Source organism: Heptranchias perlo, chromosome 11 (genome assembly GCF_035084215.1).
Source record: "Heptranchias perlo isolate sHepPer1 chromosome 11, sHepPer1.hap1, whole genome shotgun sequence".
In the NCBI taxonomy this organism is placed as follows: domain Eukaryota; kingdom Metazoa; phylum Chordata; class Chondrichthyes; order Hexanchiformes; family Hexanchidae; genus Heptranchias; species Heptranchias perlo.
In genome coordinates, this window is record NC_090335.1 from 6,328,040 (window position 1) to 6,352,193 (window position 24,154).

The 24,154-nt window shown below is 43.3% G+C and overlaps 1 protein-coding gene across 3 annotated transcripts in view; it reads right to left on the reverse strand.

Moving 5' to 3' along the window:
* LOC137327070 (N-alpha-acetyltransferase 16, NatA auxiliary subunit-like) overlaps positions 1-24,154 on the reverse strand; it is a 93,722-nt gene that overhangs the window by 23,512 nt on the left and 46,056 nt on the right. For all 3 annotated transcript variants that reach the window (XM_067992480.1, XM_067992479.1, XM_067992481.1), the window contains 3 exons: positions 23,344-23,557; positions 5,633-5,826; positions 3,023-3,131 (listed from right to left, as the gene is read on the reverse strand). In XM_067992480.1, the coding sequence (XP_067848581.1) occupies positions 3,023-3,131; positions 5,633-5,826; positions 23,344-23,557 (517 nt within the window). The remainder of the gene's footprint in view (positions 1-3,022; positions 3,132-5,632; positions 5,827-23,343; positions 23,558-24,154) is intronic.

The following is a 24,154-nucleotide window of genomic DNA, read 5'->3' on the forward strand; positions in this document are numbered from 1 at the left end:
CCAGACTCCCACCACCCTCTGGGTGAAAAAATTTCTCCTCAGCTCCCCCCTAATCCTTCTACCAATTACTTTAAATCTATGCCCCCTGGTCACTGGCCCCTCTGCTAAGGGAAATAGATCCTCCCTTTCCACTCTATCTGGTCCTGTCATAATTTTAAAAACCTCAATTAAACCTCCCCTCAGCCTCCTTTGTTCCAAAGAAAACCCAGCCTATCCAATCTTTCCTCATAGCTAAAATTTTCCAGCCCTGGCAACATCCTCATAAATCTCTTCTGGACTCTCTCTAGTGCAATCACATCTTTCCTGTAATGTGGTGACCAGAACTGTACGCAGTACTCAAGCTGTGGCCTAACTAGTGTTTTATACAATTCTAGCATAAGGTCCCTGCTCTTATATTCTATGCCTCGGCTAATAAAGGAAAGTACCCCGAATGTCTTTTTAACCACCTTATCTACCTGTCCTGCTACCTTCAGGAATCTGTGGACATGCACTCCAAGGTCCCTTTGTTCCTCTCATCTCAGGGTCATCTTCCTGGTCATCACTCCCCTCCTCAAAAAACCCACCCTTGACCCCTCTGTCCTTGCAAACTACCGCCCCCATCTCCAACTTCCCTTTCCTTTTCAAAGTCCTTGAACATGTTGTCACCTCCCAAATCTGTGCCCATCCTTCCCACAACCACATGTTTGAATCCGTCCAATCAGGTTTTCACCCCTGCCACAGTACTGAATCGGCCCTAGGAAACACCCATCTAATTTCACCCCCCCCACCAACCCACAGGCAATTGGTGTAGTTCCCCAACCCCCCCCCCAAACATCCATTCAGCGCTGACCAACCAAAACCTGTACCATTCAATTCCACATTTAAAGGTGCTGGACTAGAAAAGCTTACAGTTCAGAGATGCAAGGAGGCGTCTTGCCCAATTGAAATGAGCAGAAAAGTTAGCAAACAGATTGACAGATCAGCAGTAGGGAATCTTCAAACAAGAGATGGATGGGTATTGATTAAGCAACTTTAGACTTTAATTACAGCTCCCATTTCTCTCCAAGTGCCAGCAGTGTGAGATGAGTGTGCCAGCGTTATGGGTGGTGGGGGGCAGTGAGCCAGGTGGTGCTTGGGGTGCAATACTGGCTTGTCTGCACCCTCGGTGTCGACCTGCTTTATTCTTTTACCACACCGTGGGCCGCTGGAGCCTGCTCCAGTTTGCCAGTTTTTCCTGCTTCCCCTTCACCTGCCTATCCCTTTAGCTACTCACACACGCTTGTGTCTCGTATCTTAGATTTCTCTCATTAAGCCTCCAATTGTCTCACTCAAATATCACTTCTGTTATTTTCCACTTAAGCATTTTACAGGTCATTCTATTTCTTTTCCCGTGTACATGAGCGTACGTGTGTATACGATTGTGTGCACACACGCGTGCATGTGTGCTTTTCTCTCCCCCTTCCCTTTGTTGTTTCCTTTTAAATGCTGGTCAAGGGTAATAGCTTCCAGTTTTGACAAAGAGTTTGCACATTCCAAATGTTAAATTGCTTGTTCTCTCCACAGATGTTGCCTGACCTGCTGAGTGTTTCCAGTATTTTCTGTTTTAGTTACAAAATAAATATACTCTTATAAGGTGAAAAGGGGATGCATCCAAGTATAGAGTTCAATGGATAAAGAGAGAGATTAAAGCTAAACTGAAACGTAAAAGATAGTGTAGTAATAGAATTGATTCTGAAAAAGGAGCAGAACTCACGGTGGATCAGTCACTGGGCCCTGATGGCTGCACCCCAGGCTGTTAGTGGGAGGAAGAGAGGAGATAGAGGCTCTGACCACAACTTTCAATCCCACTTAAATACGGAAACTATGCCTTGGGATTGGAGAGCAGCCGATGTAACATCATTGTTCAAGGAGAGAGAGAGAGAGAGAGAGAACGAAGGATAAACTGGGTAACTATAGACGAGTTAGTCTAGTTGTGGGCAAACTCTTAGAATCTATAATTTGAGATTAAAATTAGAGAACATTTAGTAATGCATGAGTTAATCAAGGATGCCAGTAGAGTTAAAAGCAAGTTGTGTTTGTCAGATTTAACACAAGATTTTGAAGTCTTGAGATACTGGGTTTTTTTTCCCCAATGGAACAGAGAAGGGTAAGGAGATTCAATAGAGGTCTCAAAAACGATAAAGGGTTTTGATAGAGTGAACAAGGAAAGATTATTTTCTGTAGTTAGGGAGTCAGTGATGAGGGGGTCACCAATCTAAAATTGTCACAAGAGAGTGAGGAGAAAGGTTAGGAGAAATGTCTTTACACAGAGGGTTGTTGGAGCACAGAATGCTTTACCACAGGGAGTGAATGAGGCAGAGACCAATGCATCTTTTAAGGGAAAACTGGAAAAATATTTGAAGCAAAGGAAGATACAGGTTTATGGAGAGAGAGTGGGGCAGTGGGATTAGTTTTTGATTGCGCTAATAAACAGCTGGTACAGACATGATGGGCTGAATGGCCTCTCTCTATGCTGTAAAGTTCCATAGTTTCATGGCACTGTGCATTGGTGATGTAATCATCTCCTTTCCACTCCATTTCTGAATTTATTAATTTCTTTTCAACTATATATAAATAGAAGAGGAACTGATGAACACTTCACCATTGCTTATACTCAAAAATGAAGTCATAATAGTTTACAGCATCCTAAATCTCAAGTTACAGTGAGCATTCTACTGATTTAAAATCAAAGTTTTAACAATTTTACCTGGCAAAATGCCTTTGAGAAAACTTGCTAACCAAGTTTGCATTGAAATGACACATTTCAGACTATACGACTACATGGTGTTCAGTCTTGATGGATATTCCATCTCAGGTCCGATTGCTGTAGATCGGAATCAGGGTCCAGCTAGTCAAGAAACACCAATAAACGTACCCAGCTCTCAAATTTGTCTTACTATTAAGTAAACTGGAGTTTTCTCATAGCTCCAAGTGTAACATTAGTGCTTCCTTGCACTGTCCTATAACTTAGTGTGAAAGAGAATCAAATGTAGAAGGACCCTACCTTTTCTAAAATAAATCTCAAAAGCTAAAAGGTGTGTGTCTATACGATCGGCTGCAAGGGCTTTCAGTGGGATCAGGAACTTTATCGCTTCCTCCAGAGGGGTTTCTACCTGTTTTAAAAATGAAAACATTACAACTGTTAACCTTTCATTAGGATTTGTACAGCTTGAAAATGCTCCCTAATTATTATCTACTAAATTGTTTGGAATTCGGCAGCTGTAATATATGCAGAGAAAAAGCCAACAAATTCACACATATGCACAGTGCTAGATCTCCTGTGGCATTGCTAAATCAGTCAGGTATTACAAAGGGGAGGAGGGGAGGGGGAGAGGGGACTGAGGTGTGAAAGTAGGGGATGGATACAGGTCTTCAGTGAAAAAAATTGGAAAGAAGTTGAGAAGAGATTGTCCCAGAGACAGTGAAGGGAATTTGCTTTGATTGGCTCCTGGAAGATAATGTCTCCTTACATACAGTGGGTAAATGCTGCAGTTACAAAAAATGATCTGTTTATATGAACAATCATTGTTTGTATGGCAGCTGTATCCAAATACATTACAAAATATAAAGGTTCCAATTTATTTAACCTTCTTATTCTTCCTCCCAAAATGTATCACCTCACATTTCTCCATGTGTGTGCGTGTGTACGTATGTGCGTGTGTAGCGAGAGATAAAATATTGGATGTGACCTTGCTCAGGTGCTTTACTTTATGTAATACAGGCCAACTTAACGTAGATTTTTACATTCTATATTCTGAGGCATTTTGCCAATTTGACATTTTTGCTGACCTGACCTTGAAGAAACCACTTCTGCAGTAGAACAAACGCAATTGTTGAAACCATATGCGACTGCCTTCTGTGTCTAACTGTGTGTGTGAGAGAAAGCGGGGGTGGAGGGCGTAACCTCAGATACCATGAGGACTGCCATATCCCATAAATATACGGCACTGAAATATTCTCCTCAGGGATTGTAGAACACGAATTCTCCTCTATGGGAAATTCCCTTTCAGCCATATTCCCCAAGGGAGGTGTAGAGTACAGCCAATGTTTCAGAGGGAGGGATTATCGGAGGAAAAGTCAACCTGCCCCCATCCCAAACACTTTGGTGGTGGCCAGTTAAATTTAAGGACTATGTTCGATTGCTATTTTGATCAGGGAAATGATTCAGAGCGCAGGAGGAAGAATTTTCAAAACACAGTGGTTTTTTTCTACAGGTTAAATGCAGTGAAGCTGGACACATTTTAGGAACGTGCTGATTTCACAAACCAGTGGGGAAATAATATCAGATTTTCCCAGCACTCCTTAATACTGAACGAGTATCTACAACTGGATGATGAAGTAAGTGAAAGACACATCCCGCATCATTCCTGATAGTAAATATCGGTACAAAGGCTGAACCGGCTGGTGCTCTTTTCTCTCGAAAAGAAAAGGCTGAGAGGTGACCTAATAGAGGTGTTTAAAATTATGAAGGGGTCTGATAGGGTAGGTGTAGAGAAGATGTTTCCACTTGTGGGGGGAGACCAAAACTAATAGGACATAAATATAAGATGGTCACTAATAAATCCAATAGGGAATTCAGGAGAAACTTCTTTACCAGAGAGTGGTAAGAATGTGGAACTCGCTGCCACATGGAGCAGTTGAGACGAATAGCATAGATGTATTTAAGGGGAAGCTAGATAAACACATGAGGGAGAAAGGAATAGAAGGATACGCTGATAGGGTGAGATGAAGTAAGGTGGGAGGAGGCTCGTGTGGAGCATAAACACCGGCATGGACCAGTTGGGCTGAATGGCCTGTTTCAGTGCTGTACATTCTTTGTAATTCTACATGTCGTTAAGTTACACAGGCCAAACTTTCAGCACACTGACCAACTGTAAAAATAGCAGGAGAATGGGCCACACAGAACAGGAGTAAACTTTGGTCATTTTGTATTTGACTAACTTTTGGTTTGGGGTAAATGATACAAAAAAAACAGAAGACAATTGGAAAACAGGCAAAAACAGACAGGTGAAAGACAGACATCCAAGGGGATAAAGAAATTATTACAAAATAAGCAGATTCTATATCCAACTACGTCCCATGCAATCTGCTCTAAAAATCTGCACAGAAGATTTTTCACACTTCCTAATCTTCTCTGAAAGATGCACACTAATATAGGTGTGACAACAGGATATATTTTTGCATAAGCTTGAATTTAGTGGCTCTTAAATCTCAATCATAATGCATTTAGAGATTAAACAGCAGCTAAGTCAGAATCTTGTACTAGGCCTTTCCCAATACAATGCTGAAAAGTGTCTTGTCTCTAGCACCTTGGGATGTTTTTCTATGTTAAAGGCACTATATAAATGCAAGTTGTTGTTGTAGTCAATCTCTCCTGGTGCTGCACACAAGGAGTTAAGATGAAGTGTGGTCTTCAGATGAAGCAGGGTTGGAGGTTGAGGGATAATTCAAACTCATAGAGAAGGGGGAAAAAGAATGTACAAACACAAAAGCACACTTAAAGTTTTGGACCAGACAGTCAGTGCCACAGAATATTAGACCATAGCCCTGTTTTATAAGGACACCCCTGCAGCTGCCTTTCATTTCATTTCGTCTGTGGACAATCAATCCTCACCCTTTCCAGTTTTTCAGGAATAAGCTCTTCCTTTGGCCCACTAGTTTCTTCTTCCTCTTCATCTCTCTTCTTCTTCTGATTTTTTTGTTGTCGCTCTCGTTCTGCGTGTTTCTTCTCCTCCTCCAGCCTGGCCTTCTTCTGGGCTCTCCGCTGTTTGCTCAGCATCTTTTTCAGCTCCTTTGCCGACAGGTTTTCTGTGGAGAGAATCATAGAAAGTTATAGCACAGAAGGAGGCCATTCGGCCCATCACAGTCCGTTCCAGCCAAAAAACGAGCTATCCAGCTTAATCCCACTTTCCAGTACTTGGTCCGTAGCCTTGTAGGTTCCGGCACTTCAAGTACTCATCCAAGTACTTTTTAAATGCAATGAGGGTTTCTGCCTCTACCACCCTTTCAGGCAGTGAGTACCAGATCCCCACCACACTCCGTGAAAAAATTTCTCTTCAGCTCCCCTCTAATCCTTCTACCAATTACTTTAAATCTATGCCCTTTGGTCACTAAACCCTCTGCTAAGGGAAATAGGTCCTTCCTATCCACTCTATCTAGTCCTGTCATAATCTTATACACCTCAATTAAATCTCCCCTCAGCCTCCTCTGTTCCAAAGAAAACAACCCCAGCCTATCCAATCTTTCCTCATAGCTAAAATTCCCCAGCCCCGGCAACATCCTCGTAAATCTCCTCTGTACCCTCTCCAGTGCAATCACATCTTTCCTGTAATTCGGTGACCAGAACTATACGCAGTATTCAAGCTGTGGCCTAACCAATGTTTTATACAGTTCTAGCATAACCTCCCTGCTCTTATATTCTATGCCTTGGCTAATAAAGGAAAGTCTCCCATATGCCTCTTTAACCACCTTATCTACCTGTCCTGCTACCTTCAGGGATCTGTAGACGTGCACTCCAAGGTCCCTTTGTTCCTCTACATCTCTCAGTATCCTCCCAATTATTGTGAACTCCCTTGCCTTGTTTGCCCTCCCCAAATGCATTACCTCACACTTCTCTGGACTGAATTCCATTTGCCACTTTTCTGCCCACCTGACCAGTCCATTGATATCTTCCTGTAGTCTACAGCTTTCCTTCTATCAACCACACGGCCAATTTTTGTATCAGATGCAAATTTCTTGAGCAAGCCCCCCACATTCAAGTCCAAATCATTAATATATACCACAAAAAGCAACGGACCTAATACTGAGCCTTGCGGGACCCCACTGGAAACAGCCTTCCAGTCACAAAAACACCCGTCAACCATTATACTTTGCTTCCTGCCACTGTGCCAATTTGGATCCAAATTGCCACTTTCCCTTAGATCCCATGGGCCTTTACTTTTTTGACCAGTCTGCCATGTGGTTTGTCAGAAGCCTTGCTAAAATCCATGTACGCTATATCAAACGCGTTACCCTCATCGACCCTCCTTGTTACCTGCGCAAAAAATTCAATCAAGTTAGTCAGACACTATTTTCCCTTAACAAATCCATGCTGACTGTCCTTGATTAACCCGTGCCTTTCTAAATGACGATTTATGCTGTCCCTCAGAATTAATTCCAATAATTTGCCCACCACCGAGGTTAGACTGACTATAATTACTCAGTCTATCTCTTTCTCCCTTTTTAAACAACGATACAACATTAGCAGTCCTCCAATCCTCCAGCACCTGTAGCCAGGGAGGATTGGAAAATGATGGTCAGAGCCTCTATTTCCTCCTTTGCTACTCTTAACATTTCATCTGGGCCTGGTGATTTATCTACTTTCAGAGATGTTAATCCCCTTAATACTTCCTCTCTCACTATATTTATCCCGTCCAATATTTCACACTCCTCCTCCTTAACTACAGTCTCTGCATCGTCCCCCTCTTTTGTGAAGACAGACGCAAAGTATTCACTAAGAACCATACCCACATCTTCCGCCTCCACACAAACGTTACCTTTTTGGTCTCTAATAGGCCCTATTCTTTCATTATTTATCCTCTTGCACTTTATGTATTTATAACACATTATTGGGTTTTCCTTAATTTTACTTGCCAGTATTTTTAATGCCCTCTCTTTGCTTTTCTAATTTCCTTTTTAGTTACACCTCCGTACTTTCTATACTCCTCCAGGCTTTCTGCGATATTGAGCCCTCGGTATCTGACATAAACTTCCCTTTTTTGCCCTTGCTCCTTGTCATCCAGGGGGCTCTAGATTTGGCAGTCTCACCCTTTTTCTTTATGGGAACATGTTTACTCTGAACCCCTTGAATCTCCCCCTTGAATGCCTCCCACTGCTCTGACACTGATTTAACTTCAAGTAGCTGTTTCCAGTCCACTTTTGCTAAATCACTTCTCAGCTTAGTAAAATTGGCCTTTCCCCAATTTAGAACTTTTACTCCTGTTCCAACTTTGTCCTTTTCCATAACTGTGCTAAATCTAACTGAACTATGATCACTACCAGCAAAATGCTCTCCCACTGATACTCCTTCCACCTGCCCAGCTTCATTCCCTAAAACTAAATCTAGATCTGCTCCCCCTCTTGTTGGGCTTGCTACATTCTGGCTAAAAAAGTTCTCCTGAATGCAATTTAAGAATTCTGTGCCCTCTATACCTTTTACACTGATTCTATCCCAGTTAATATTAGGGTAGTTGAAATCCCCTATTACTGCCCTATTGTTTTTGCACTTCTCAGAAATTTGCCGACATATTTGCTCTTCTATCTCCCTCTGACTGTTTGAGGGTCTATAGTACACTCCAGCGGTGTGACTGCCCCTTTTTGTTCCTTAGCTCAACCCATATGGCCGCATTTGATGTTCCTTCTAACATATCATCCCTCCTCACAGCTGTAATTGTTTCTTTAACCAATATTGCCACCCACCCTCCTTTTTTATCCCCCTCTCTCTCTCATCTGGAAACCCTGTAGCCAGGAACGTTGAACTGCCATTCCTGCTCCTGTTTAAGCCATGTTTCTGTAAGAGCTAAGATATTGTACTTCCACATGTCTATCTGTGCCCTTAGCTCATCTGCCTTATTCACTATACTCCTTGCATTACAATCCATTACAATCAAGTAGCATAGCACAGGGGAAATTTTAAAAGGGAAAACCGGAGATGAAAATCAGTCAAGAGTGTTCGCAATATACACTTCAGATTAAAAACAGTGCATTAATAAAAAGATGTCTTTATTTAGAATCTTGGGTTTAAATTTATTCTCCTTTTGGTGATACATCGGCTGCCCATTGTTCTACATCTGGAAAGTCGGATGACCTATCTTCAGTATAGTATTCTGCCTTTAACTGTAGGTTATTCCCCCACATACCAAAAACGTAGGGACGCTGTCTATTTAAATCTTAGAATGCTGCGGCTCCATCATCACCATTGCCAGTTTTAACGCTGTTCAATGCTAATCACTGTCTCAGATCTTTTTCAATTAAGGCAACCAAAAGAAGAAAGAAAGACTTGCATTTATATAACACCTTTCACAACCTCAGGCCGCCCCAAAGCGCTTTACAGCCAAGTGTGGTCAATGTTGTAATGTATGAAACGTGGCAGCCAATTTACGCACAGCAAGGTCCCATAAACAGCAATGTGTTAATAACCAGATAATCCATTTTTAATGATGTAGGTTGAGGGATAAATATTGGCCAGGACACTGGAGAGAACTCCCCTTTTCTTCGTCGAAATAGTGCCATGGGATCTTTTACGTCCACCTGAGAGGGCAGACGGTTTAACAGCTCATCTGAAATACAGCACCTCCGGCAGTGCAGCATTTAAGAAAAAATTAGATGCAGCAACGGGGGGTGGGGGGGGGGGGGGGGAAAGTGTAGGGTTGTTCTGGATGAATTAAGATGGGCTGAATGGCCGATCCATGTACTCTAGTGAAAAGCAATGCTTTGTCTGAATGTATTTGCCGGCTCTGGCCTCTGGGTAGTGCGGCAGAGCCCCCACCCTCACCCCGCCAACCTCACCACCAAGTTGGTTTTCTGGTCTCCCGAGGGAAGTGCTCATTTATGGAGAAAACTCTCCAGCCATTAACGGCGGCCAGGATTGTGAACTGGTGGGGAATACTCAGGTTTTGCCGTAACCCTTTAGGCAAAATATTTACCTCATGAGTAACAGCATCTGACTACAATGAGCGCTCACATGTCCTTTGGAACCACACACTTCCCAGAGCCTTTGTGCCTTCAGAAGGCAAGTGCTTCTCGAGCGCCAGCTATTGCTAGGGATTTTTCACCAGTAACTGGTGCCAAGTGTTTGTTGGTGCCAGTCAGTGATAGAGGATAAATTAAATTTCTGCAAGCTAGCCAAAAAAACTGTCCAATAGCGAAGGGTGTGATGTAACCAGATGAACCACTACAACAGTAATTCTGTAAAAAACAAATATCTTGTAGGTTTCCTATAGTCCTTTGTGTACTTTTTACAAAATGTCCTTGCCTTTGATGTAACGTGCTTCCTGTTGCTTTCTGTACTGCAGGCCTGGTTTATGCTTTCTGCTGCCATCTGCTGGGTGTCAGCTGTGGCTCAGTGGCAGCACTCTCGCCACCGAGTCAGAAAATTGGTTTCGTCCACTTGAGAGGGGCCCTTGTGACAGCACCTCTGAAACCCTCTAATTCTTTGTGCCTGTGACTTTCTCCCGCTCTGTGGCTCTTACACACTGGTTGTGTTGCCTTTACTTTTTTCCTTTCTGTTGGTCTCCCAATGTATGTATATTCTGTATATCTCACATGCATGGCTTTACTGATGTATTACATTTTGATTTCTCAACTTTTATGGGGCTCAGGGTTTGTAGAAAAACAGTAACTGCCATGTATCGGGCTGGAGGTTTGCAACGGGATCAGGTGGAGAGCGGATATTTGTGATGTTCAGAACATGCATGGGCGAGTGCAAAAGTGGGTGCTTCGAACTAAGATGGGCAGGTGAGGGGGTCAGGGCTGGGAGGCCATCCCCTACAGTCCCCATCATTCAACAGTCAGTTCTTGGATTGATAAAGGATGGAATGGGTAAACTTAGTAAATTTTCCCCCGAGAATTGTTCGATTTTTGTGAGTTTGTTACAAATTTAATGTACCGGGTATACACTGGTCGGGGTGGGAAACCTTTGTGGCTGCTGAAAGAAGGCAATTTTTTCAGCCATTTGCTTGGTTGCTGGCTGATTATTCACGTGCTCAGTCTTTGGGACTGAAAAATACAAACAATAAGAAATTAATTTAGTGGATGTTTGTTTTAAAAAGATAAATTGGAGATTTGAGCCAGTGAGACTGCTTTGTCCCCTGTGGACAAACCAAAAATGTTTTCACACCCCAGGCACTTTTTATTCCACAGACTCACGGGGCAAAGGCTAAACTTTTATATATCGCCCAACTGATCTCCTGTGGCAATGCTCACGAAAAGTCAGGGATCTGGAGCACGATTGTCATGTTCAGCTGTCCTTATCCAGGGCTTTCAAGTTGTTCCCAGAGGCAGGTGGTCTAAATGGGACCAGCCCCAGGTCAGTTAGAGACGAGCTGCTGCTGGTGGCGGCACTTTCTCTACACGGGGTTGTGAAGAATCAGCTCCTTCCTGAGGAAGGGGCAGGTCTTTCAGATCGGAAAAAAACAGCAGGCAATAACTGGCTTTCTTTCCCCTTTTAACTTCTTTTAAAAAAAATTGCCGAGTTGTGAATCACTGCTGTTTTATGAAACCAAGTGTGACATAGACTTTGCATGTATGACAAAGTGTGACAGACATGCACTAAACGTAAGACTAATTTATGATTTAGACAGATACAAACATTATCTCAGTGAAAGATTTTTGGAATTTTCAATACCAGTTTTAAGGAAACTAAAGGATTGACTAGAACCCTGAATTAATTACCAACTAAAGCAGCTGAGTTTGATTAAAATAACTGTTAAACTGTCTGTTCAAGAAGGTATGCTGGGAAGGTTGACCAAATTTGAAAAGTGTTATCATAGAATCATAGAAAATAGGAGCAAGAGTAGGCCATTCAGCCCTTCGGGCTTGCTCTGCCATTCAAAATGATCATAGCTGATCGTCTAACTCAGTACCCTGTTCCCGCTTTTTCCCCATATCCCTTGATCCCTTTAGCATTAAGAAATATATCTATCTCCTTCTTGAATACATCTAATGACTTGGCCTCCACTGCCTTCTGTGGTAGAGAATTCCACAGGTTCACCACCCTCTGAGTGAAGAAATTTCCCCTCATCTCGGTTCTAAATGGCATACCCCGTATCCTGAGACTGTGACCCCTGGTTCTGGATTCCCCATCCATCGGGAACATCCTCCCTGCATCTAGTCTGTCTAGTCCTGTTAGGATTTTATATGTTTCGACGAGATCACCTCTCATTCTTCTAAACTCTAGTGAATATAGGCCTAGTCGACCCAATCTCTCCTCATACGTCAGTCCTGCCATCCCAGGAATCAGTCTGGTAAACCTTCGTTGCACTCCCTCCATGGCAAGGACACCCTTCCTCAGATAAGGAGACCAAAACTGCACACAATACTCCAGATGTGATCTCACCAAGGCCCTGAACAACTGCAGTAAGACATCCCTGTTCCTGTACTCAAATTCTCTTGCAATGTAGGCCAACATACCATTCGCCTTCCTAACTGCTTGCTGCACCTCAATGCTCTTGTCTAAATCACATTAGAGCCTCTTTGCATCCTCCTCACAGCTCACATTCCATCCCAGCTTTGTGTCGTCTGCAAACTTGGAAGTGTTACATTCAGTTCCCTCATCCAAATCATTGATATATATTGTGAATAGCTGGGGCCCAAGCACTGATCCCTGCGGTACCCCACTAGTCACTGCCTGCCACCCAGAAAATGACCCGTTTATTCCTACTCTCTGCTTCCTGTATGTCAACCAATTCTCAATCCATGCCAGTATATTCCCCTCAATCCCATGTGCTTTAATTTTGTAAACTAACCTCTTGTGTGGGACCTTATCAAAAGCCTTCTGAAAATCCAAGTATATCACATCCACTGGTTCTCCCCTATCTATTCTACCAGTTACCTCCTCAAAAAACTCCAATAGATTTGTTAAGCATGATATCCCTTTCATAAACCCATACTGACTTTGTCCAATCCCGTTAATGCCTTCCAAGTGTTCTGTTATCACATCCTTTATAATAGACTCGAGCATTTTCCCCACTACTGATGTTCAGCTAACTGGTCTTTAATTCCCTGTTTTTTCTCTCCCTCCTTTTTTAAATAGTGAGGTTACATTTGCCACCCTCCAATCTCTAGGAACTGTTCCAGAGTCTATAGAATTTTGGAAGATGATCACTAATGCATCCATTATTTCCAGGGCCACTTCCTTTAGTACTTTGGGATGTAGATTATCAGGCCCTGGGGATTTGTCAGCCTTTGGCCCCATTAATTTCCCCGCATTATTTTTTTTTTACTAATACTGATTTACTTCAGTTCCTCCCTCTCACTAGACCCATGATTCTCTCACATTTCCAGGAGGCTATGTGTGTCCTCCTTTGTGAAGACAGAACCAAAGTATGTGTTTAATTGTTCTGCCATTTCTTTGTTCCCCATTATAATTTCCCCCATTTCTGACTGTAAGGGACCTACATTTGTCTTCACTAATCTTTTTCTCTTGACATATTTATGGAAGCTTTTATAGTCAGTTTTTATGTTCCCTGCTAGTTTACTCTCATACTCTATTTTTCCCCTCTTAATCAATCTCTTTGTCCTCCTTTGCTGAATTCTAAACTGCTCCCAATCCTCAGGCTTGCCGCTTTTTCTGGCAAGTTTATATGTCTCCTCTTTGGATCTAATAATATCCCTAATTTCTTTTGTAAGCCACGGTTGAGCCACCTTTCCTGTTTTATTTTTGCGCCAGACAAGGATGAATAATTGTTGTAATTCCTGCACACGTTCTTTAAATATTAGCCATTGCCTATCCACAGTCTTCCTTTTTAGTAAAGTTCCCCAATCTATCCTAGCCAACTCACACCTCATACTTTCATAATTTCCTTTATTTAGATTCAGGAACCTAGTTTTGGATTCAACTACTTCACTCTCCATTTTAATAAGGAATTCTATCATGTTACAGTCGCTCTTCCCTAAGGGACCCCACACAAGATTGTTAATTAATCCTTTCTCATTGCACAATACCCAGTCTAGGATCACCTGTTCTCCAGTTGGTTCCTCAATATATTGGTCTAGAAAAGCATCACGTACACACTCCAGGAATTCCTCCCCCACAGTTTTATTGCTAATTTGGTTTGACCAATCTATATGTAAATTAAAGTCGCCCATGATTATAGTTGTAACCTTCTTGCACGCGTCTCTAATTTCCTGTTTAATGCCCTCCCCTACATCTCCACCACTGTTTGGGGGCCTATAGACAACCCCCACCAACGTTTTCTGCCCCTTGGTGTTTCTTAGCTCCACCCATACAGATTCCACATCGTGATTTTCCGAGCCAATATCCTTCCTCACTATTGCATTGATTTCCTCCTTTACTATCACTACCCCACCTCCTTTCCCTTTTTGCCTGTCCTTCCTAAATATTGATGTGGAGAACGGGATATGACGCTCGACTCATCGATCGACAGTTCCGACGGGCCACAGCAAAAAATCGCATAGACCTCCTCAGGAGACTAACACGGGACGCAACCAACAGAGTACCCTTTGTCGTCCAGTACTTCCCCGGAGCGGAGAAACTACGCCATGTTCTCCGCAGCCTTCAACATGTCATCAATGAGGACAAACACCTCGCTATGGCCATCCCCACACCTCCACTACTCGCCTTTAAACAGCCACCCAACCTCAAACAGACCATCGTTCGCAGCAAACTACCTAGCTTTCAAGAGAACAGCGTCCACGACGCCACACAACCCTGCCACGGTAACCTCTGCAAGACATGCCAGATCATCGACACAGATACCACCATCACACGAGAGGACACCACCCACCAGGTGCATGGTTCATACTCCTGTGACTCGGCCAACGTTGTCTACCTCACACGTTGCAGGAAAGGATGCCCCAGAGCATGGTACATTGGCGAGACCATGCAGACGCTGCGACAACGGATGAACGGACACCGCGCAACAATCGCCAAACAGGAGGGTTCCCTCCCAGTCGGGGAACACTTCAGCAGTCATGGACATTCATCCACCGACCTTCGGGTAAGCGTACTCCAAGGCGGCCTTCGAGACACACGACAACGCAAAATCGTCGAGCAGAAATTGATAGCCAAGTTCCGCACCCATGAGGACGGCCTCAACCGGGATCTTGGGTTCATGTCACGCTACACGTTACCCCACCAGCGAACAAATGTTATCTGTTTTTAATATAATGGGTCATTTGCTGGCTCTCTCTGCCTTCCGGATGTTTCTGCCTCTCTCTGTGTTTTTTTTCTCTGTTTTTTTTCCCTGTTTGTTTTTTTGTTGAATGTGTATTCGGGGGTTCTGCAGGTGACACCTCTCTGTCTGAACACGGTGATTGCCTTGGCAACGGGCAGTTGCAGGGGCAGTCTGTAAACACCATGTATTGTTCTATATGTATAAATGCGTAGGCTTCAAGGAGCTCTTGAAACATTTGCCTGAGGAAGGAGAAAATCTCCGAAAGCTTGTGAATTTAAAATAAAATTGCTAGACTATAACTTGGTGTTGTAAAATTGTTTACAATTCCTAAATATTGAATACTCCTGGATGTTCAGTTCCCATCCTTGGTCACCCTGCAGCCATGTCTCCATAATTGCAACTATATCATACCCGTTAATATCTATCTGCGCTGTTAATTCATCTACCTTATTGCTAATGCTCCGCGCATTAAGACACAATGCCTTTAGAGTTGTCTTTTTAAGATTGCTAGTCATCTTAGTTTTATTTTGCACTACGCTCCCATTTGTTTTTTGCCCTAGTCTTCTCTGCCCTCCACTATTGCTTCTTCCCTTTCTGTCTTTTGTTTCTATCCTTGTTTCCCCCTCCTCTGTATCCCTGCTCAGGTTCCCATCCCCCTGCCATTCTAGTTTAAACCTTCCCCAACAGCACTAGCAAACACCCCTGCCAGGACATCGGTCCAGGTCCTGTTCAGGTGTAACCCGTCACGCTTGTACAGGTCCCACCTTCCGCAGAACCGGTCCCAATGTCCCAGGAATCTAAATCCCTACCTCCTACACCATTCCTGCAGCCACACATTCATCTGGTCTATTCTCACTAGCACGTGGCACTGGTAGTAATCCTGAGATCACTACCTTTGAAATCCTGCTTTACATGCTGCCTGGAAGGCTTTAGATAAAGGAGGCCTTGAGAGACTGTGGGAAATCGTCGGAAAGACCAAGTGCGGTTTGATAGTATCAGCCTATGTAACCATGGGAGAGAGAATGGAAAGTTACTGGAAAGCTTGTTTTTGTCAGCAAGAATGGCATAAGAGCAGCCATTCTAAAGTAAAAAGGGAGACAGCCCACGAGGCAGACCAGAAGATCACCACGGATCAACCTCTCAGTCTCCCGAAGCAGAAGAAATGGCCATTCTGAGTTTCGAGTTGTACTTCTATTTAAGGTTGTCTGAATCTCTATCTGTAAGACTTGTGTTTTAATGTTAACAAAACCAATTATTTAGAAAAGTTTAAAGCCTTGGTTGATCTTACCTCTGATTAACCTAAAGATAGAGCAAAGTTTCTTTAAAACCCCTGCACCAGTAATACGCATGTGCAATTGGTGTCGTTTTAGATATAAGTAGTTAGAAGCAAGGGATGAAGCACCATCTCGTGTTTCTCTCGTGAAGGTGGTTCACCCCTTTAAGCTCAGAATTTGTCATAATATGCTGCCACACTCATCTGTCTATCCTACCTGTTTGACGAGACTAGGGATATTCTGTTTTTTTGCCTCTCCGAGAAGATTACATGGCTGCGGGGAGTAGGAAGCGTCTAGATATGATGCTCCGGGCATTGTGAGTGTGGGGCAGGCTTGATGGGCTAGCTGGTCTTTTCCTGCCTGTCATTTTTGTATGTTCGTATCCAACCACTATAGAAAGATTGTAAAGGAATCACAGAGTAGGAGATTGCATCAATGTGACACACTTTGAAGACAAGGGCATGGGTGGATTGTTGGAGGGGACAGGCGAACAGGGCAGAATGAACAGCTGAAGAATTGGGCTGGGAGGCAGTGAGTGGGAAGAGGGGAGATGAGCAGTGCTGAAGTCAGAGTATTGGGAGGAGGGGAGGGTGTGATACGATGGGGGTTGTGGATAGGGTGCAGACTCTTTGACAGATTACAGTGTGGAAGCAGTTGTGGTGGACACCAGGTGTGAGTGTTGCAGCTCTGGAGCATAAGTGAAGGCAGAAGCATCAGTCAGGGTGCAGAGAGTACACTTCATTAACCAATACCACTGCTCAAGCTGCACTTACACTAGAAAACAATATTCAACCCTTCAGCTGCTCCCACTGAACTTCTCATTCTACCCAGGGCCCAAGCATTAGTGCACACCTCCAGAGCACAGCAGCGCTTATGGGTATGAAATCAGTACATTGGGACTGAGAGTGTGTGGAAATGAAATCAATGAACTAGGATCATAGAAAGGTTACAGGATGGAAGGAGGCCATTCGGCCCATCGAGCCCGCACCGGCTCTATGCAAGAGCAATCCAGCTAGTCCCACTCACCCGCCCTATCCCAGTAGCCTTGCAAATTTTTTCCTTCCAACTACTTAACCAATTCCCTTTTGAAGGCCATGATTGAATCTGCCTCCACCACCCCATCGGGCAGTGCATTCCAGATCCTAACCACTCGCTGTGTAAAAAAGTTTTTCCTCATGTCACCTTTGGTTCTTTTGCTAATCACCTTAAATCTATGTCCTCTGGTTCTTGACCCTTCCTCCAATGGGAACAGTTTCTCTCTACCTACTCTGACTGGACCCTTCATGATTTTGAATAATCAAATCTCCTCACAACCTTCTCTGTTCCAAGGAGAACAACCCCAGCTTCTCCAATTTATCCACATAACTAAAGACCCTCATCCCTGAAATCATTCTAGTAAATCTTTTCTGCACCCTAAGGCCTTCACATCTTTTCTAAAATGTGGTGCCTAGAACTGGACACAATACTCCAGTTGTGGCCGAACCAGTGTTTTATTGAGGTTCATCATAGCTTCCTTGATTTTGTACTCTATGCCTCTATTTATAAAGCCCAGGATCCCGTATGCTTTTTTAACCACTTTCTCAACCTGCCCTGCCACCTTCAATGATTTGTGTACATATACCCCCAGATCTCTGTTCCTGTACCCCTTTTAGAATTGTGCCCTATAGTTTATATTGCCTCTCCTCATTCTTCCTACCGAAATGTATCATTTCATATTTTTCTGCGTTAAATTTCATCTGCCACATGTCCGCCTATGCCACCAGCCTGTCTATATCCTCTTGAAGTCCTATCCTCCTCCCTGTTCACTACTCTTCCAAGTTTTGTGTCATCTGCAAATTTGGAAATTGTGCCCTGTAGAGTCATTAATATATATCAAGAAAAGCAGTGGTCCTAGTACCGACCCCTGGGGAACACCACTGTACACCTCCCTCCAGTCCGAAAAACAACCGTTCACCTTTACTCTCTGCTTCCTGTCACTTAGCCAGTTTTGTATCCATGTTGCCACTACGACCCCTTTTATTCCATGGGCTTCAATCTTGATGACAAGTCTATTATGTGGCACTTTATTAAACGCCTTTTGAAAGTCCATATACACCACATCAACTGCATTGCCCTCGTCTACCCTCTCTGTTACCTCATCAAAAAACTCTTATGAAATTAGTTAAACACAATTTGCCTTTAACAAATCCGTGCTGGCTTCCCCTAATCAATCCACACTTGTCCAAGTGACTGCTAATTCTGTCCCGGATTATCGTTTCTAAAAGTTTCCCCACCACTGAGGTTAAACTGACTGGCCTGCAGTTGCTGGGTTTATCCTTACACCCTTTTTCGAAAAGGGTGTAACATTTGCAATTCTCCAGTCCTCTGGCACCAATCCTGTATCTAAGGATGTTTAGAAGATTGTAGCCAGTACATAAGAACATAAGAACATAAGAAATAGGAGCAGGAGTAGGCCAATCGGCCCCTCGAGCCTGCTCTGCCATTCAATAAGATCATGGCTGATCTGATCCTAACCTCAAATCTAAATTCATGTCCAATTTCCTGCCCGCTCCCCGTAACCCCTAATTCCCTTTAATTCTAGGAAACTGTCTATTTCTGTTTTAAATTTATTTAATGATGTAGCTTCCACAGCTTCCTGGGGCAGCAAATTCCACAGACCTACTACCCTCTGAGTGAAGAAGTTTCTCATCTCAGTTTTGAAAGTCATGATGTGGAGATGCCGGTGATGGACTGGGGTTGACAATTGTAAACAATTTTACAACACCAAGTTATAGTCCAGCAATTTTATTTTAAATTCACAAGCTTTCGGAGGCAGCCTCCGAAAGCTTGTGAATTTAAAATTGTTTACAGGTTGAAAGAGCAGCCCCTTATTCTAAGATTATGCCCCCTAGTTCTAGTTTCACCCATCCTTGGGAACATCCTTACCACATCCACCCGATCAAGCCCCTTCACAATCTTATATGTTTCAATAAGATCGCCTCTCATTCTTCTGAACGCCAATGAGTAGAGTCCCAATCTACTCAACCTCTCCTCATATGTCCACACCCTCATCCCCGGGATTAACCGAGTGAACCTTCTTTGTACTGCCTCGAGAGCAAGTATGTCTTTTCTTAAGTATGGAGACCAAAACTGTATGCAGTATTCCAGGTGCGGTCTCACCAATACCTCCCTGTTTTTATATTCTATCCCCCTAGCAATAAAAGCCAACATTGGCCTTCTTGATCACCTGCATACTAACTTTTTGATTTTCTTGCACTAGGACCCCCAGATCCCTTTGTACTGCAGTACTTTCCAGTTTCTTGCCATTAAGATAATAACTTGCTCTCTGATTTTTCCTGCCAAAGTGCATAACCTCACATTTTCCAATATTGTATTGCATCTGCCAAATCTCCGCCCACTCACCCAGCCTGTCTATATCCCCCTGTAGGTTTTTTATGTCCTCCTCACTCTCTCCTTTCCCTCCCATCTTTGTATCATCTGCAAACTTTGATATGTTACACTCGGTCCCCTCCTCCAAATCGTTAATATAGATTGTAAAGAGTTGGGGACCCAGCACCGACCCCTGCGGAACACCACTGGCCACTGGTTGCCAGTCCGAGAATGAACCGTTTATCCCAACTCTCTGCTTCCTGTTAGATAACCAATCCTCCACCCATGCCAGAATATTACCCCCAATCCAGTGATTCTTTATCTTGAGCAATAATCTTTTATGTGGCACCTTGTCGGATGCCTTCTGGAAGTCTAAATACACTACGTCCACTGGTTCCCCTTTATCCACCCTGTACATTATGTCCTCAAAGAACTCAAGCAAATTTGTCAGACATGACTTCCCCTTTGTAAAGCCATGCTGACTTTGTCCTATTAAATTATGTTTATCCAAATGTTCTGCTACTGTCTCCTTAATAATAGACTCCAAAATTTTACCCACCACAGATGTTAGGCTAACTGGTCTATAATTTCCAGCCTCCTGCCTACTACCCTTTTTAAATAAGGGTGTTACATTAGCAGTTTTCCAATCTGCCGGGACCTTTGCCGAGTCCAGAGAATTTTGGAAAATTATTACCATAGCATCCACAATCCCTACTGCCACTTCCCTCAAGACCCTAGGATGTAAGCCATCAGGTCCAGGGGATTTATCCGCCTTGAGTCCCATTCATTTACTGAGTACCAATTCCTTGGTGATTTTAATCGTATTTAGCTCCCCCCCCCTCGAGCCCCCTGTTTGTCCAGTGTTGGGATATTCTTAGTGTCCTCTACCGTAAAGACTGAAACAAAATATTTGTTCAGCATTTTTGCCATCTCCATGTTTCCCACCATTAATTTCCCGGTCTCATCCTCTAAGGGACCTACGTTTGCCTTAGCCACCCTTTTTCTTTTTATATAACTGTAGAAACTCTTGCTATCTGTTTTTATATTTTTTGCTAATTTATTTTCATAATCTATCTTCCCTTTGTTAATCAATCCTTTAGTTACTTTTTGCTGTCTTTTGAAGACTTCCCAATTTTCTATCCTCCCACTAAGTTTGGCTAACTTATATGTCCTTGTTTTTAGTCGGATACTATCCTTAATTTCTTGACTTAGCCACGGATGGCTGTCATTTCTTTTACACCCTTTTTCCCTCAGTGGAATATATATTTTTTGAAAGTTGTAAAATAACTCCTTGAATGAACACCACTGCTCATGTACCGTCTTACCCTTTAATCTATTTTCCCAGTCCACTTTAATCAATTCCGCTCTCATACCATCATAGTCTCCTTTATTCAAGCTCAGTACGCTTGTTTGAGAACCAACCTTCTCACCCTCTAATTGGATATGGAATGTAACCATGTTATGGTCACTCATCCCAAAGGGATCCTTAACTAGGACATTATTAATTAATCCTGGCTCATTACACAGCACCAGGTCCAAGGTTGCTTGCCCCCTTGTAGGATCAGTTACATACTGCTCAAGAAATTCATCCCTAATACACTCAATAAACTCTTCCTCAAGGCTGCCCTGCCCAATTTGATTTGTCCAGTTAATATGATAGTTAAAATCCCCCATAATTATAGCTGTTCCCTTATTACATGCCCTGACTATTTCCTGATTAATACTTCTTCCAGCAGAGTTGCAACTATTAGGAGGCCTATATACTACGCCCACTAGTGTTTTTTCCCCCCTTATTATTCCTTATCTCTACCCAAACTGTTTCATTATCCTGATCCTTTGTCCCAATATCATTTCTCTGTATTACAGTGATTCCTTCCTTTATTAACATAGCCACCCCACCTCCCCTTCCTTCCTGATTGTTAAATACCCTGGCATATTTAATTCCCAGTCGTTGTCAATCTGCAGCCATGTTTCTGTAATGGCCACAAGATCATACCCATACATAGTTACTTGTGCCGTTAACTCGTCCATTTTGTTGTTATGAATGCTACGTACATTCAGATAAAGAACTTTTAAATATGTTTTGTGACACTTAGTTCCTGCTTTTTCCTTTTTTAACACTTTACCTTTTACTCCATACCTTCTGTCCCTTCCTGATACGCTTTCCTCTGTCTCCCTGCTCAGGTTCCCAACCCCCAGCCACAGCTTTGATGCTGGGTTAATTGCTTTACGCCTTCTAGTCTTTATTTTATCTGTCGTGCCTAAAGTACACTTTCTTTCCGCTGCTCTATGCTTTGCCCTCTCACTTGTTCTTGAACAACTGTTTGTACTATTTGTATTGTAGATTTCCCTTGGGTCTTCCCCACTCTTGCTGTTCTCAATTTTATTCCCTTCTGACTCCCATCCCACTGCCACTCTAGTTTAAACCTTCCCCAACAGCACTAGCACACATCCCCGCGAGGACATTGGTCCCGGTCCTGCTCGGGTGTAACCCGTCACGCTTGTACAGGTCCCACCTTCCCCAGAACCGGTCCCAATGTCCCAGGAATCTAAATCCTTCCCTCCTACACCATCCCTGCAGCCACGCATTCATCCTGCCTATTCTCCTGTTCCTATACTCACTAGCACGTGGCACCGGTAGTAATCCTGAGATCACTACCTTTGAAGTCCTGCTTTTTAATTGATCTCCTGACTCCTTAAATTCACCTTGCAGGACCTCATCCCTTTTTTTTAAACCTATGTCGTTGGTACCAATATGGACCACGACTACTGGCTGTTCACCCTCCCCCTCCAGAATGCCCTGCAGCCGCTCCATGACATCCTTGACCCTAGGACCAGGGAGGCAACATACCATCCTGGAGTCACGTTTGTGGCCGCAGAAACGCCTATCTGTTCCCCTTACAATTGAATCCCCTATCACTATAGCCCTGCCACTCTTCTTCCTCCCCTCCTGTGCAGCAGAGCCACCCGTGGTGCCCCGAACCTGGCTCTTGCTGCATTCCCCTGATAAGCCATCTCCCCCAACAGTATCTAAAGCAGAATATCTGTTTGAGAGGGAGATGGCCCCAGGGGACTCCTGCTCTACCTGCCTAGTCCTTTTACTCTGCCTGGCGGTCACCCATTTCCTTTCTGCCTGCGTAATCTTTACCTGCGGTGTGACCACCTCACTGAACATGCTATCCACGATAGTCTCAGCATCACGGATGCTCCACCCTTACGTCCCTCAGCAACCTAGGATGCATCCCATCCGCACCGGGTGACTTATCTACTTTTAAGTACAGATAGCCTTTCAAGTACCTCCTTTTTATCAATTTTTAGCCCATCCAGTATCTCAACTACATCTTCCTTTTTGAATTATGTGCTGCCTTGTGATGAAGGACATCCTGGGCAGTGGTTTCTGGGAACTTGGTTGGCACAGTTCCCAGGGCCTTGGGTGGGTATTTAAAACCAAAATATATATGTGGGTGAGGGAGGGGATGGACCGTGGGAGGCTGGGCCAGGACCCAGGGTTAGGGATGTTTACAAGCCCTGATCGCAGTCTGTCCAGCCCATTCTTGGTCCAGTTTTGCAAGTGGTTAGAGTAAGTTTCAGTACATTTTCTCGCCCCACAATTTAATTTTTTCACGTATTTGTTTATTTTAGGGACACATCATGCTATGAGTGGGGAGCTAACATGTTCACCAGATAAACAGATAGGTAGCGTGAACAGCTCAATATATCTCGCTGGCCTGTGTGCTGAAGTATCACGGTAACTACAGTATCTGAAGTATAGGCAACAATGAGAATACCTGAGTTAACCTCCTGTTCTTTGCTTTCGTTGGTCAGAGGGTGATCATGGAGGTTCAGGTAGATCTCTATAGCTGCACGAGCAGCCTTGAAGTAGAAAGCATGACTTCGAAGGATGTCTTCTAACCTCAGGAGATCAACATATGCACGGAGAGTCATCTTTCTCATACAGTAAGTGTGAAAGTCAAACTGGTCATCTGTGATTTCAAAAAAGTGCTACAAAGCAATTAAACAATGTTAGTTGGGAAAATGCATTTACGCACTGGCACAATTGCAATTTTATTCTGAAAATTCCATTATAATTCATAATTATTCCATTCCCGCAGCTGAAGAAAAACCCCAAAGATCAGGCCTTGCATGCCTACACTGCGACCTCTGACCCCACCATGACACCTGACACCCAATCTTTCCACCAGGTAATCCTTAAAAGGTGGCTCAGCCTCAAGCTGAATTTTTTAAGCAAAGCTATATTTACAAATACTGAAACCAATTATAAAGCATTAGCCGTTTACGTGTCGTAGCGATCTAAAAGCATTTTTTGCTCAAATCTTTTTTTTAAAACTCGCCTTTACAAATGATGAAAGTCGATCATTAGCACTTTGAAAATTAAACTTCCAGTGAAACTGGTGAGTCATTTAATGGGTGCAGGAAGTAGAGGCAATAGGAAAGGGAAACAGGATAATAATTCACTGGTGCCCACTGTTCCATCAAGTTATTGATTTGTTTGTGCGCTCATTGCTCAATTAATTTATTAATTCATTGGTGCCTGCAGCTCTATTAATTTAATGTGGCCACTGCTATATGATTTTATGA